The sequence below is a fragment of the Hetaerina americana genome, unplaced genomic scaffold, assembly GCF_022747635.1.
Source record: "Hetaerina americana unplaced genomic scaffold, ioHetAmer1.1.p SCAF_5, whole genome shotgun sequence".
Classification (NCBI taxonomy): domain Eukaryota; kingdom Metazoa; phylum Arthropoda; class Insecta; order Odonata; family Calopterygidae; genus Hetaerina; species Hetaerina americana.
Window position 1 is genome coordinate 38,586,490 of NW_027287095.1, and position 14,738 is coordinate 38,601,227.

The following is a 14,738-nucleotide window of genomic DNA, read 5'->3' on the forward strand; positions in this document are numbered from 1 at the left end:
CACCAAATTCATTTGATAAACTTGGGTTGATTCTGTTGATTTCATAATGAGTTCAAACTCATCAACTGAACATTTGATGCAAATCTAAAAAACAATTGCAATTCTACCTTAAATCACCAAGAAAAACGAGTTGTATTTAAAAACTTACAGCACTTAATTTTCCGAATCCTTCTTTCCAGTGAGTTTCGTTGTAGAATTCACTTTTGGGATATTCTTCTATTGGATTCCTTTCTCCATGACGGTAAATCTGCAGAAACAATTTTTGTAAGTTTAGAAGTAATCCACAAAATGATGACGAAATATAAAAAAAAATTATTCTGTAACTATAATTTTCCAGTGCAGGAGCTTATACGTTATTTGACATTTCGTCAAGTCAGCTTATATAGAGGGGTTATGTAGTTAATAATTCTTTCGGCCTCAAAATTAAGCCACGAGTAAAATGCACGATGTGCCTTTCAAAAAGTCTATGTCTCTGGCATTCTAATTGAATGACGGACTTAAATCCTGATTTTACCAAAATTCAAAAATCACCCTGCACTTTGAATGAGGGGTTTCAAGATGTTTACTTGCCTCTGGGTAAAGGTTTAATTTTTTGCACGCTCCTTTAATATCTGATCTGTCCGTCCCTGGGGTCCCGATGAGCCACTGCTTCAAATCAGGTGACCCAAGGGACAAACTACCATATGAGTTAACATAGAACCCATGACTAAGGCCAGATTAAAATTATTTCGTTTGCAGGACGAGCGCGTTTAAAATAAAAAATTAATTTATCTTATAAAACAGTGTAAATAATATTTGGTATCCAACTCGTTTTAATGTTCCCCGCTGATAAAGCTACGATAGATTTATAGCTTCAAGAAAATTATCTCATACATCTAGAGGATGGTTCAGCGAACCTCTTAGCTTATTACAAAATTACCATGTTGACTTGAACTAGGGACAAGGATTTCGTTTGGAGGACAAGCTTTGTGGGTCGTTGAAGTTCTGAGGGTTTGATCACAGACAGATAGATAAAGAAGCAAAAAAGATATCGCATCTTCTCCATGGTCTCTTCTATTTCTTCTGAACGATGTTATCAGTTTTTCTCAGAAGTAGATATATGTAAAAAGCGGAGATTCTACCTGTAACAATGGAAAAAGTTATTTGAGATTATTTAATGGACATTTGGCCAATCATATGGAGTGTACTTCCACTAAATTGAAAGACTCATACGTTTTATCACTAATCTTCTTAAATCCGTTCTTCCTTTTTTTTGGTCTGAAATTCACTGGAGTCGAATAGATTTTTCTTGATGTTGGAACGCGTCCTTCCTGTCTGTGAGAATAAAAATAAAAATCAATTTATTGAAAATTCCAAAATAATTTATTCTATTGAAGAATAGACATCATAGTTTATTTGTATCTTATCAGTTTTTTAATGCTGCTTGATATGTTTGAAAGGTTTTTTTTTTACTACTAGAGAGTTTCTTGAGATCAACTAATATTTATTAGATATGTTACATATATATTAAATATATTTCATCCACTTCAAACTTTCATATCCTGCGTAAAAACCGTCTAGTTTATCCCGTATTTATTTCAAATCAAAATACCTTGGTTTTACTTGAAGTGAAACTTAAATTTTTACTTTTTTGATTAGACCGTAAAAAGGGCTACGAGGAAAATTAGCAAATATATTTTTAGAAATCTGTATTCGCGCGGCGAATAAATAGATAGAATAGCGTATGACTTCATTTGTGGATTTCGGGTACAGCAGAGGGGAAAGTTCAGCTTTACTGTTGAGTTGAAATTAATGTTGACAATTGTTCGTTTTGTGCTGAAGAAAGAGTTACCGATAGTTTTAACTGTATTGAATTAAAAATAATTCTTAAACATTCTACGCAGCTATGGTAAAGCACTATTTCACGTAACACGAGTAGATTTGATTTTATCTGATTATAGGAGAACTCTTATTAAAGGAAAACCTTCTTGTCGTACACATCAGTCAACAGCTCAAAGATATAACCCCTTCTTTGCACTAGTCAACTATAATTCAGATGTAAAAGATGGATACCTATAACAGAAAAACAAACTTATTGTCAGGCATAACAAACTATATTAATCTCTAATTGTGAACAATAATTCCGTGACTTGTTTGGTCTTTTAGTTTATATTGGACAGGTAAAAATTCTTGTAATGACGCTACGGGGTTTCATCGAAGTAAAAATATTATTAAAGACCAATAAGGAATTTCCTTATGCCACTTCATGCTATTCAAATATTTTTGCTCTATGGTAGGCAATGGAGATAAAAGATATTCATTTCTGCATTATTTGTTGCATTATTGTGATCAAACACTTACAAAACGTTTCAACAGTGGAGGCGGGTAGCGTAATTTCGGAAAGACAAAAATTTTAGAGTTTTGTGTCACCGTCTCTCAGGCTTTCAAAGGTAAATGACTGGAAGTGGCTTGGCAGTTTTTAGAATAAAACATTTTTTCCTCATTGCACCATCCTTCTATTTTAGATTTCTACTTCGTAAAACGTACATATTCGTGCGAATGGAATAATCTAAAATATTTCCACTTGCTTACCTTTTCGAAGATTTAGCATCAAAAGGCTAAATGCATCCGCAGCTGGTAGCAGACCGACTACCTGGAAAGTTCCCAAGCAAGTGGTTGTGATGTCCCTTTCTTCCATTGAATCGAGTTCGGGGAAATTTTTAAGCGCAATTTAGTCGAGCCGTCACCATTCCCCCAAGGTTGTTTGATTTTCGCAGGGTAGGTCATACATCTGTCCAAAGATTAAACCGTCATTGGCTGAAGGTTTTATGCCCTCACATCTCATTGTTATTTCTCGCGTAAACATTGCAGTAGTTGACTTTTAGAAGTGAATATACCGTTCGAGATCGTTTATCTATAGTGAAATTCTATATTTTCCCTCCACCACCAACTACATAGCGTCTTGCGACTCGATAGCGGCGAACTTAAATCCTTTCACGCTCCTTAATGAGTATATTTTTGCATCCAAATGTAATCCTTTCTCTTTGAAGCCGATTTTGATTTCTACTATCACTGCCGTGAAGAAGTACTCACGTACTCGTTTATGTGTATCTCGATGTGATTCGGTTGAATGCTTCCAATTACTCAAATAATCTCTTTCTCCCTGGCTCCTTAGTTAGAGATTTCTTGCAGTAGTAGTCCGAATTCAGCTAACATTTGGTCGTTTTCTTTCTCAATCCATAGCTGCTTCGGGTGTTTCTGCTATTTGGGTAGAAAGAAAATGTTGAGAATGAAATGGATGATGCGTATAATTGAGAAAGAGTTACATACATGTTTGCACGTAGTGGAAAGCATTACGCAAAAAATTAAGAAAAATCAACTTTCTAAACATAATCCGAGATACTTCAACATATGCGTAAGTGAAACAGTGGTGATTACATGGCAAGTAAAAAAACTACGGTCAAGAAGAATGTGCAAAAAATTAGGCATATGTAATGCACTCTTCCGGTTGTGCATCTATTATATTTCAACAACTGTGGATGATTGCGAATGAGAGCAATGGAAGATGTAATTAATGATATTACACTAAAATAAAGAAACTTAAATAGCGTTTTGATTCTGCTCAATCCCTCGCGAAGAAAAATTTCTTGTAATTAATATTTTGCCACGATTTCCTGTCCTACATCGTCACGTTAGGGTTATAATTTTGTAATAAATAATTATATATGAAGAAATTGAAGAAAGACCGTTCATAGAGTTAAGAGAAAAATTTTATTTTTGAAACATTTTTAGACCTGGTTGCTGTTAACTCATACATCACTGAGCACCGCCAATTAAACCTGATTTTCCCCTCACTGATTTCGTACTCTGATTACATATGAAGCAATGCAGTCTATTGAGGGTCATTGAGCCATTCCAATTCTGTAGTGATTTTTTATGTCACCTGTGTAACTTCGTGGAGGTAAAGTGAAATTTTACGCTTAAATATGCAGATCCGCATAACGCTAGTACCCTACGAGTCAATTAGTAAGTGTTAATTCCTGTAATAATAGCATTGTTTACTTACAAAAACGAAGAGTAAAACACGAGAGGCCAGTTGCAACTTCAAATACTAAGATCATTTCATGCTTTCTTCGGATTTAATGCGTCAGTTAATATTATTTAAAAAAATGCCTAACTCAGAGTGGTAGAGATAAACTATCGCCTTTATGAGTCCTATGGTATAAGGAAAGCCGAAGTGTGACTGCAATGGTTTGATTGGAATATATTTTGAAAAAAAAAGAAAAGGATCAAATCTAAACTAGATTACCTTGAATAGGATAAAGTGAAACCTCAGTAGTGTTGATAAATAACCTAATGCTAGTGCGTCTTTGAACCGAACGGATATATTCATTTATTTTTATTTTATTTGCCTTTAAAATATGTAATGATAATATATAATACCGTAATTTTTCTTAGATTTATATTATCGTATTTTATTTGTTGCGAGTAATTTCCGTGATCAAGCTTTTGGATAAATTCGTCAGGTAACTAATGATAAATAAAATTCAAATTTATAATGGAAACTTACCATTATTATATTAAAGAGACAAGTTATTTCGAAAGCTTCACTGTTTTGACTGTGACTTCTCTGCCAGAATAAATAAAGCTCTTTCCGCTGGAAACTCGATTCGAACAAATTTAGAGGACTGTGTTTTTGAGAACTCTGAAATCGGACTTGCCTCTCGTTTTGATTTACACCACCCTCGTGAGGAAGCTTGGCATTGTTTGAAATACGTAAACTGAGCATAAGCTTCGTTATCTGAAAAGCGGAAAATGGGTCTTCAGAATTTCATGTGTGTGAACTAGCGCCCATTGTTGTCTCGCGCGCGTCGTTCAGCATGGGAGGCTCAATGTGAAAGGAAATTACGACATTGAATGAACTCGCCATTCGTCCCCTTACAATAAAAAAAAGAACTTTCCTCATTATTTTGACAGGTGACTCTAGTCTCCTTGCATATACAGTATAGATAATGGAGTGCTTACGTTTCGCTTTTCACTTACCAACGAAAGCACAAATGTAAGCTCAGGAAGTCATTCGATATGCACATTCTGCTCATTTTACTTAGGGTGTCTGTATTGGTAAATGCAGGTAAATAAGTCTCTGCAACAATCCGTAATTCACTAAAAGAGGAGGGATAACTTCTAAGTAATTTTTTTCTCTCTGATATTTTGGTAAAATACCACAATCTTAAATATTTGTCAACGCCGGTGGCGGCGGGGTATCGTCCTCGCATGCTAGGCTAGAGGCTGCGGGTTCGATTCCTGCATAGGTGGTTTTTTCGAAATCTAGGGCTTGGATGTTTGTTATTTTTTATATTATTAGTAAAAGTCCAATGTAAAGGCGGAAGTACTGTTTTCGAATTAATGTGAAATATATTAAATAAATAAATAAATATCCGTTGAGCCTTGAGGGGCAGATATCGTCTAATATACAGAACAGGTTTTCTGATAATATCATGGCTAGTAACATGTACTTTTTGCGAAAATATAAAAAATAATAAATGATTGACTGCAAAGAAAATTTTTCATTATTCATGTAATACATTTAAAAATATTTCATTTAGGTTTAATGAACGTTGTCAACTTTTAAAAATTCAATCCTTAAATTAAATCAACTCAAAGTCACCCCTGAAACTTTTTCTCCCAGAATTCGTTTCTGAGAAAACATTAATTCATTATGGAAAGTCAGGTTTTATATCCTCATCATAAAAATGACCATTACCATTTTCACTGCGGCAGGGTAATGGTCTATCGAGTCTAACGTTTTCATGAAGTGTTCCGGGCATTATTTCAGGTGATACTTGGAACATCCTCATCTGTGTACAGACATTGTGAGATTCTCAGCATGAGATTAATCAGGGAAAACATCGATCACTCAGGAAAAGGACGTGAACCTCCTACTACGGAAATCTGATTTCATGCATTGGTTGGCAAATTAGGAATTGAACTCCTGATATTGCCTATCGAACTTACCAAACTAATCTCCGGGTTGATGGATCCTTATGGACTCATAATCGCTGTTAGATGAACCCCCATCTTGCTCCGATAAAGGTCAATAAAAATGTATAATGCCGGCACGCCTACTCCTTGGCAGGGTTACCATTAAATCATGATCGTTAGTTCGAAAGCCCGTTTTTGTGACATAATGCGCGAAGTAATCATATGTAATAGCATTCACTTGAATGCTAGAAAAATATATTCATAAATTTTCTAAAACCCCTGTGTCATTAATCTAAATTATCTACTAACCTAAGATTTAACTGATTTTGACTTTGTACACGCCAGATATTTTGGTTATGCACACAAGGGGCCATCGATGCTTTATGATCAATGGAAGTAATGTAGCTTTTAAACAGCAGTAGGGGGGTAGTTGAATTGCTCGTAGGTTAATGGGTTAATAATGCTGAAGAAGAGTCGTCCATCGCTCACATGGTCTCTGCCAAATAAAAATAGAATTGATCCCGGGAAAAAATTATTTCAGTCCAAAGAACAAATCACTAAAATTCCTCAAAATAGAACCATTGAGAACGTACTCACCTATATTCAAGTAAATTTGTTGGTATATATGTAAATATAATGAAAGTAATTGCACTTCTGAAGATATTCCGCAAAAAGCACCTTTCATGTAACATTCCTTCTTTTGGGTGTCAAAAGATTTTACCAGGCACGTTTCATCGAATCATTGGAAAATCGGCTCTTCGCTTCCTCACCCTCCCTCCCTGGAAGAAAGGGAAGAAACCTTCCCTCTACTTCAAACATGCGAACCTTTGGCATAAAACACATTTTTCACCCCGCCACAATGATATTTCCCGGAGCGAAAGAAAATGCAAGGTAAATAGATATCGTTCTGCAGACCTTAGGGAAATCAATGCGCAAACGCACTTTTATTAACTCGTTATTACTACGAGACAATCATTCGTGTATCATTCGTGATTCAAGAAGGCTCACCAAATCAGGGTATATAAACTCTTCCTTCACTTCAGAGTTTGATCAAGGATTTTATTTGAACTGCGTCAAACAAATACGTGTCTATATGCATGCTGAATAATTCAGTTGGTAGGTTAGAGGTGTACGGTAGGAGTGTCAAGAATATAAAAGTAATCAGTGTGACGAAACTATAAACTATCCCTACATTTTCTCTTTGGATCATCATAGACTATTATTTTGCGTGACAACTCAATATTTGAAATGCCGTGCCAACGAGAAATCATAGAATGAGGCAACAAGGTTGAAATTGAGAAGGGTTGGACGAAGATATTGGTGAGGGTGAAAATGCGACACCAGTGCAGGTGCTTCTAAAAAAAGTCTAACCCACTTGTTCGTGCCGGTGACCTTCCTATGTGAAGGAACGCTTTCCCCTATGATTTCGATTTAGCAGTCGTACACATTCAGTGAAAGGGTTCACCCGGCACACTAAATGAATTGTGAGCGGTAGTCTTTGGGTACAGGCTAGATCGTGTTTTTAGTGGACCCTTGTCGAATGACTCGGTGCGAGAACAGCATTCAGTGAACGATTGAACAGCTGTTCGAAATCAAATTTTGTGTTGGAATGGGAAAATCGGGTATAAAAACGAGGGCAAAGATCAGCGCTAAACCCGTCCCGAAAGTCTTGACGGACGACCAAAAACAGAGTCGGAAGTCTGCTTACAAAGATCTTTAGCGACGTCATCACTGCGATTCCCCAACCCCATTAAAGTCCCGACTTCCCTGTTGGAAATAGTCTGCACCAGCAGAAGTGAAATCCTCCCTCAAAGGATACCAACATGGGACTCTTGAGTGCCCTCAAGGAAACTTGCACGAATACCCTTAAGGAAGTGGCCAACCAGGGAGCCTTCGAGTCGTCGAAAGGCTGCCGGCAAAAGTGTCGACGTTCAAGGGATGCACTTTGAAGAATTTTGAGAAGCTGTAGCTATGTCTGAAATAAATAAATATATTCCCGAATCGTTTCCCTATATTTTTTATACAAACCTTTAATCCCCGAAAATTTGGATGGCATTAAAAAAAATCTCGGCAAGATGGGTGCCGGGTTTCCCCTCAGTGGAGAATAAAGACAATCATGTGGTATATTCGGAGGCTGGTTTGGCGCCTTTTCGTCCCAATCCTGACAAGTTGATGCTTAACTGTGGTTGAAACTCGGATACGCTGCTTCACTCCATAGTCAAAGAAAAAGTCGAAACATTGGGTTTCTATAGCGACCCGCCTCCGAAGAAGGCGAAGACGGTGAACTTGGCCGACCAGGCGATCGTGTTTCGAGGTGCATGCGGAATCATTTCGAGGTGCATGGAGAATATTATGCGCCGCTTTGCAATAGTTGAAATAAGAAATCAAGAAAAAACGCCCTCATTTGACAAAGAAAAAAAATCCTCTTCCATCAAGACAAGTACGGGTGCACACCTGTGCAGTTATGACGGCGAAAATAATGGATTTATTACAACATCCACCGTATTCACCAGAATTGGCCCCAAGTGACTTTTATATTTACGGCAAAAATGGCTCTGCGGAAAACAATTCATGTTGAACTAGGAGGTCATAAATGACTATTTTGAGGATCTTCCGAAATATTACGTTTTGGACGGCTTAAAATAGTTGGAGAATGGCTGGGATGAAGTATATCGCGTAAAATGAGAATTATGTTAAAAAATCCACCCAAAATAATTTCTTTTCCTATTTTTCGTAAGGGCTAATCTAAACACCATCTTATACATATGATAAGCAAACCATTTTTAATTTTTTACCCTGGCATAGTATACCAGCCGGAGTACATGCACACTACAGGAGTTTAACGCTCTAAGCGGCCGGATATCATTTTTGAAAAACAATGTATTTGCAAAATTCATAACAACACCTCGGTGAGTAGTTTCAGGCATATATTTAGAAGGAAGAGCGTTACTTTTAAAAATATATACTTTCATATTCCCATCCATGTAATACATACAGGTATTTTAGGGTAACTGTATTTTAGGGTAACTGTATTTTAGGGTAACTGATAAGCATCTTGTATTATTGGAAAAACGGGTTTTCGTCACCAGGATTAGTTTCGTTGCAGTCATTCCATTTTCTTTAATCAAAAGAAACAAAAAACATAAAGATAAAAAGATAAGGATAAATAATTATATCAATTACAAGACCTATAACAACCTGTCACCTCATGGTAGAAGAAGTTACCAGAAGGTAATAATCATAGAATAGGATTCTTTTGGACATGGTTCTGAAATTAACATAACTACTCTCGCAATAATGTTTGAACACTGATAAAACTGAATATTTGGTGGGACAGCGAAAATGTAGCTCAATAGTAATACTAGGAGCTTTTTGAAACATTTGTAAGGCGAAGACCATAATTTTGTCTGCCACCCAATGAAAATTCGTGAACTTAACTCTCCCTTCAATCCTGCTTCCCCTACGCCACTGCTGACCCAATGTAATCAATCCGAAGCGCAAGCTCAGATTTTCGTACTATCTGTATTACAACAAAATAAAACAACTGAAATAAGCATACGCATATGTAAAAATTTTTATTTAGACATTGTTTTTCAAATTTGTAAAAGGAAAATAAATCTTGAGTTTTACAGTCCCGAACTCGTAATAAAGCTAATGATAATAATGTAAACTCAATACACTTGTTGTAAATGTGTACTAGCACCTCTTTGCTACAAAAACTTTGCCATTTTCATCTTTATATTATTTAAATTGTTGTTGGAAAATGAGTCAAATATTCGTCAATGTCACTTTGGTTGCAAGTCTCTCTCATCAGCGGACGTGCGGGTACACGAACTTTTCCATGAAAGCCTTCCGGTTTAGAGCGAGCTCGGCGACTTTCGTTGTCTCTGCTTGGCATTCTTCTATCCAATTCCCGGGCAAATAAGGCTCCACTATTTCAATAAACGATTCTAGAGGACAGTACACACTCCCGTCGCATCCGGGCATTACCAGTGTGAGTGGGACGGTGCCTGGTCCGGGGCGGTACAGCAGCTGTCGAAAAGACATTTTGAGATGATTTCCATCTTTGTTAGGCCATGTGAAACTTTAGCGGCATAAAAATGCAAGGAAAATATTTTGGGTAAAATTGTCACGTTTCTGCCAGGGCTTATTTTTCAAGTATTCAATTTCCAAAAGCATGAAGTTCAAGAAACACTTAAGGGAAACGATATTTGTAAAGAATTAGTTATGTTTTCACGGTTTGAGTGAAGTCTTTCGATATTTATCAAGTAGCTAATTAATATTATTATAGCTTATATGTTTATATTTTATGATCCACAGTACTCGGGGTCACTTATGCGTTACAGGTTACTCGAGATGTGTCATCAATTTGGAAATTTTAATTTTAGGGTAAGTGCAACTATGAAAGTATAGAGGATATTGTCGCCCCAGTTATTGCGGATTACCCTTTGCTGGAAAAAAATGTTGTTAAATAACGTTTTAGTCTAATTAAGTTTTAAAATTACTCTCCAACATGGGGAGAACGCGTGCAGGTGGAGGGGATCTGTGCATTTAGAAAGATTGGTCAATGGTCAATAGGTCATTTCATGGTACAGAAAATGAGACTCACCTTCACATAGTATAGGTTCTGCGGCGTTTCGTAAAGTTCGAATATCACAGCTGATGTGTACTTTGGTAGCTCTTTAGGCTCCAGTCCGAGTGTGCTGAGTATGTTGAACACATTGTTATCGTGGGCTGAATAAGCATCTAGTTTCACCGTTTCCATACCCGAAATTTTTTTCGTCATCGTTTGTACGATTGTCTTCAGAGTGGGACCTTGACCAAAGGAAGAGAACTTTTTTGGAGAACAGAATAACTTTAAATAGAAGATTTTCAGATATTTGCCGTCTTATTCCGTTATTTCCCGACGCTTTGTGACTGCTGACAACCACGAAGCAACAGGGAGTAAGAGGATGTGGAAAATTAGCGCTCACTTGTCCTTAGAATTCACATGGGTCACCAAAACCCGAATGACGAAGCGTGACCAATTACTTAGAAAAAATGAGTAATCCATATGTCACTGACTTTTTTAATATTGTGACACCACACACACACACTCCCTAAGAAAGGTTAAATTAAGTTAATATTTTTTGAGCCCACCTGCCGTTAATCGCTTCATTTCATCCGTCCGGACATACTGCTTCAAGAACTCATAAAAATAAGATCTCAATGGTTGAGGGTAGATTGGTTGCATCCATTCTGGAATTCGGCCTTTTTGGGTTTGCTGTTAATGACAAAATAAAGTAAATCGGAAGGTAATTAATTTAATTTTGAATGCATAGTGCCGCATTCTGATCCTGAAATAATTAGTAACATTAACATATGCTATTTAGTCATTTTATCACATGAGAAATTAGCATGGATAAATTTAGCTCTAGAGAACCATTATACTATTATTGTTTATTTATTTTTATGTTTGTTTGATTAGTTATTATTGATATGAATCCGAGTTGCCTATATTTTAGTATGTGTTCCTTAAAAACTAAAATAAAGGTAGATAAAAAAAATTTAAATCAAGGAATAAAATAAAAAAGGGAATTTTTAGGAATAAATCCATAATTTTCACAATACTTCGCAGTTTTCTACCAGGATACGTTTCGACATCTTCTATTATTGAATACCGATTGAGGAAAATTAATGGCATGATTTTTTGAGAGTTTACATTGTATTGCTTATCTCGGAACATAATACTACATGAAAAGCATTTTATCCCCTCCATGTTTTTCACATATTTAGGTTAGTTAATGGTTCCATCCTTTTTTCAAAGGTACTTTTTTCACGAGTTTACGAGTGTCGCTTGATTACACTAGGGTTACACAATAATTGAATTCTTAATATACGTAAATATTGCATCAAGGTCATACCTCGATGAACGCCGTGTCGTAGAGCCAATAAATTCTCAAAGGATTCTTCTCAATTCCGTATCCAGAATATTTATCAGCGTATGAGAATACCTCCGGCCTCTCCATCTGGAGCTCTTTGAATCGATCCTCTATCAGTTTGTTCAGCTTTTCCGACATCTTTGGGCAGAACTGACCGAAGATCTGCCGTAGGAGAATCACCAAAGAAAATAATTAAATTTTTTAAAAATTAATCACGGAAATATCAATACCATTTCTCAATATATAACGACGCTTACATTAATTGCAACTTAATGGTGAGTAAAGTGTTGAAAATACAGCATCATCGATTATGCACAGCGAATAATGATAGCCGAGATAGACCAATGATATACGACATTTTTTCAAGTATCACATTTTGTTCCAGAGACAATATGACATGGCATATATAGCCAATGATAAGGCAGTTTTTCTAGAAAAAGTTTTCATATGACTACTTTTGTAGGGAGAGGCAAGTAAGGGAACTACTGGATTAATGCTAATTCCCTTCCAAAGAGTAGTTTGAACATATTTCATCTTAGGAGATATTCTATTCTATTTCACTGTAAAACAGCCCACCTGCTCCTTACCTCATCATACTCGTTTGCCTCAATGTTCCGGACTGGTACTGGGTTCCATTTTAAACCCTCCCTCAAAGCATTCGTTTGCGATGGCATATACAATCCGGCATTATTGGACATGGCACTCATCATCGTTCTGTCAAAGTCTGTACTCACAACTTTATAATCACGAGCATTATATACTGCTGGGAGAAGTCTCAAACCCTTAGGCCCGTATCTTTCCATGATCCATTTACCGAATTCAAAATGTTGTTTCATTCCTCTCTGAAAAGTCAGAAAATTACATGCGTGATGCCTTTATTTATTTTATTCACATGCTATTGAATATAGGTTAGACCCCACAGATTACGTGAAAGGTGTGCGGAGATTTGCTTTTGTCCATTTAAAAGAAGATAACACCCGCGTGACAAGCCACCGTTTCACCAAATAATGGTGTCATATTACTGGTAGATTCATAATTGGTAATTGTAACATACGATTCAATTTATAGCCATAAAATTAGAAGGAAACATAATATACTCTTTCTTTGTCCATGGTGGCAGCTATTACCCAACAATGTGAGTTAGCTCAGAAGCTTTGATCAAATGTTCGTTTCACTACACTTTTGACAAGCAATAAGATTGAGTGTTTTCAGCTGCTCATAATGTACAATTTATTTAAATTATGAAAATCTGTTCCTTATCATAATACGTTCATGTATCTGTGCTACTTACTAAAGTTAATTGTCCGAACCCCTCCTTCCAATTTGATTCATTGGCGTATTCACTCTTGGGGTACTCGGATATTGGGTTTCTCTCTCCGTGTCGATAAACCTGCAATGTAAGGACTATTTTTAAAATGCTAAATTAACTGAGCTAATAACATGCTAGGGACCTTTACAGTGTAGAAGTAGCCAAATCACATGATCGTGTCAATCATAAAGAAACAAAGATTAATTTCACGGGCGCAATCATAACTCTCGGTAATGACCGGTTAAGTACTTTTGGTACTGTTTTCTGGCGGGGATTTTCTTTAAAGTTTTTATTAGCTTAACAATTAATTATCAATTACCAGTATATAATTATTATAGACCATAAGGAGATCCAGGTTTTCAAGGCGACTTAAATGTCTGGCAACGATCTGGAAAATGACTGGCAACGATCGCTACACTATAAAGGTGTACTTGTATTAGTCATGTTTTAAAGCTAATTCTGAAGAATGGATACGGAGAGAAAATAGAGCTAATGCCATAAAAAATAACGGATAGTTTATTTATAGCTAAATCACTCAAATGTCAACACTTATATTTTTCGGATATACTTATTGTAAAACTCAATCGCCGGTTTTGACTTCGTACCATGGCGGTGTAGATGTTATGGGTGCCGGCCGGCATTTTAGTACAGGGAGGTTGACAGGCTTCGATTGAGGCCCCGCTCAGACAGAAGACGAGGAGGCTTAGTAGAATAGAGAGCTTCTTCGCCATAATTCTCTTGTGGAATAGGTTAACAGCAGGAAAAGTCTGTAAGATGTTGAATTTCTTCATCAACCTGCAACGAAACGAGAATGAGTACGGCGGGTTTGTTTTTGTACGTATTCGTCCCACTCGTTGGTTCGCGGATAGGATTGTCACATCTAAGAAAGCGAAGTGTGTGATCGTGAGCTTCTCTAAATTTACTTAAGGGCACGTCGCTCTGTGTTTTTATCATGAATTCTTCTAGTTTATGCGGTTAATTCCTTTGTTACTGTTGTCGTCGTACCTGCTCTATCTCCCTCACCTGTGCACATTTCTGAAATCTTGGATTGCGTCTCCTCTGAGAATATCTCTGGAGATAGAACCTAAATAGTGATCCATGGGAATAAAAAGGTCAGATATTTTTAGTTCAAATATTAAAAGTTTTTATTCTTCGAGGCCATCGTAGGATAAATCATCCTTCAGAATTTCGTTTCGTCCGGTTAAACTTTTCTGGTTAATGCAGCGTTCTATGCAACAACTCTACCAGGACTGACTACTGCATAGCTAGCTGTCTGATTCCTTGGTTCTGACCAAGGTTTTGATACTATGGAACTAATGATATAAATTTTAATGTGAGTAATTTGATTCATTATGAGCCAATAATCAAAATTATTTTAATGCAGCCGGGCGCTCTCTTTGTAACTTAAAATTATCCAGCGTTTTAATTTGATTGAGCACGTAGCACAGTAATTGGTATCTGATTCAGGTAAATGGCTCAATTCAGAATCCTTGTTCTCCTAATGATTCGCATATCATAGTTAGCGTTTAGCTTATGACCTCAACTAT

General features: G+C 36.5%; 1 protein-coding gene across 1 annotated transcript; it reads right to left on the minus strand.

Annotated features, from left to right (window-relative positions):
* Positions 1-9,535: 9,535 nt before the first annotated feature.
* On the minus strand, positions 9,536-13,984 carry LOC139694184 (lysosomal acid phosphatase-like). The gene is made up of 7 exons (XM_071592612.1): positions 13,797-13,984; positions 13,174-13,272; positions 12,470-12,724; positions 11,865-12,044; positions 11,101-11,224; positions 10,571-10,776; positions 9,536-9,993 (listed from the first exon to the last, which is right to left on the minus strand). The coding sequence occupies exons 1-7, from the start codon at positions 13,980-13,982 to the stop codon at positions 9,772-9,774; spliced, it is 1,272 nt and encodes a 423-aa protein (XP_071448713.1). The 5' UTR covers positions 13,983-13,984; the 3' UTR covers positions 9,536-9,771.
* Positions 13,985-14,738: the final 754 nt, after the last annotated feature.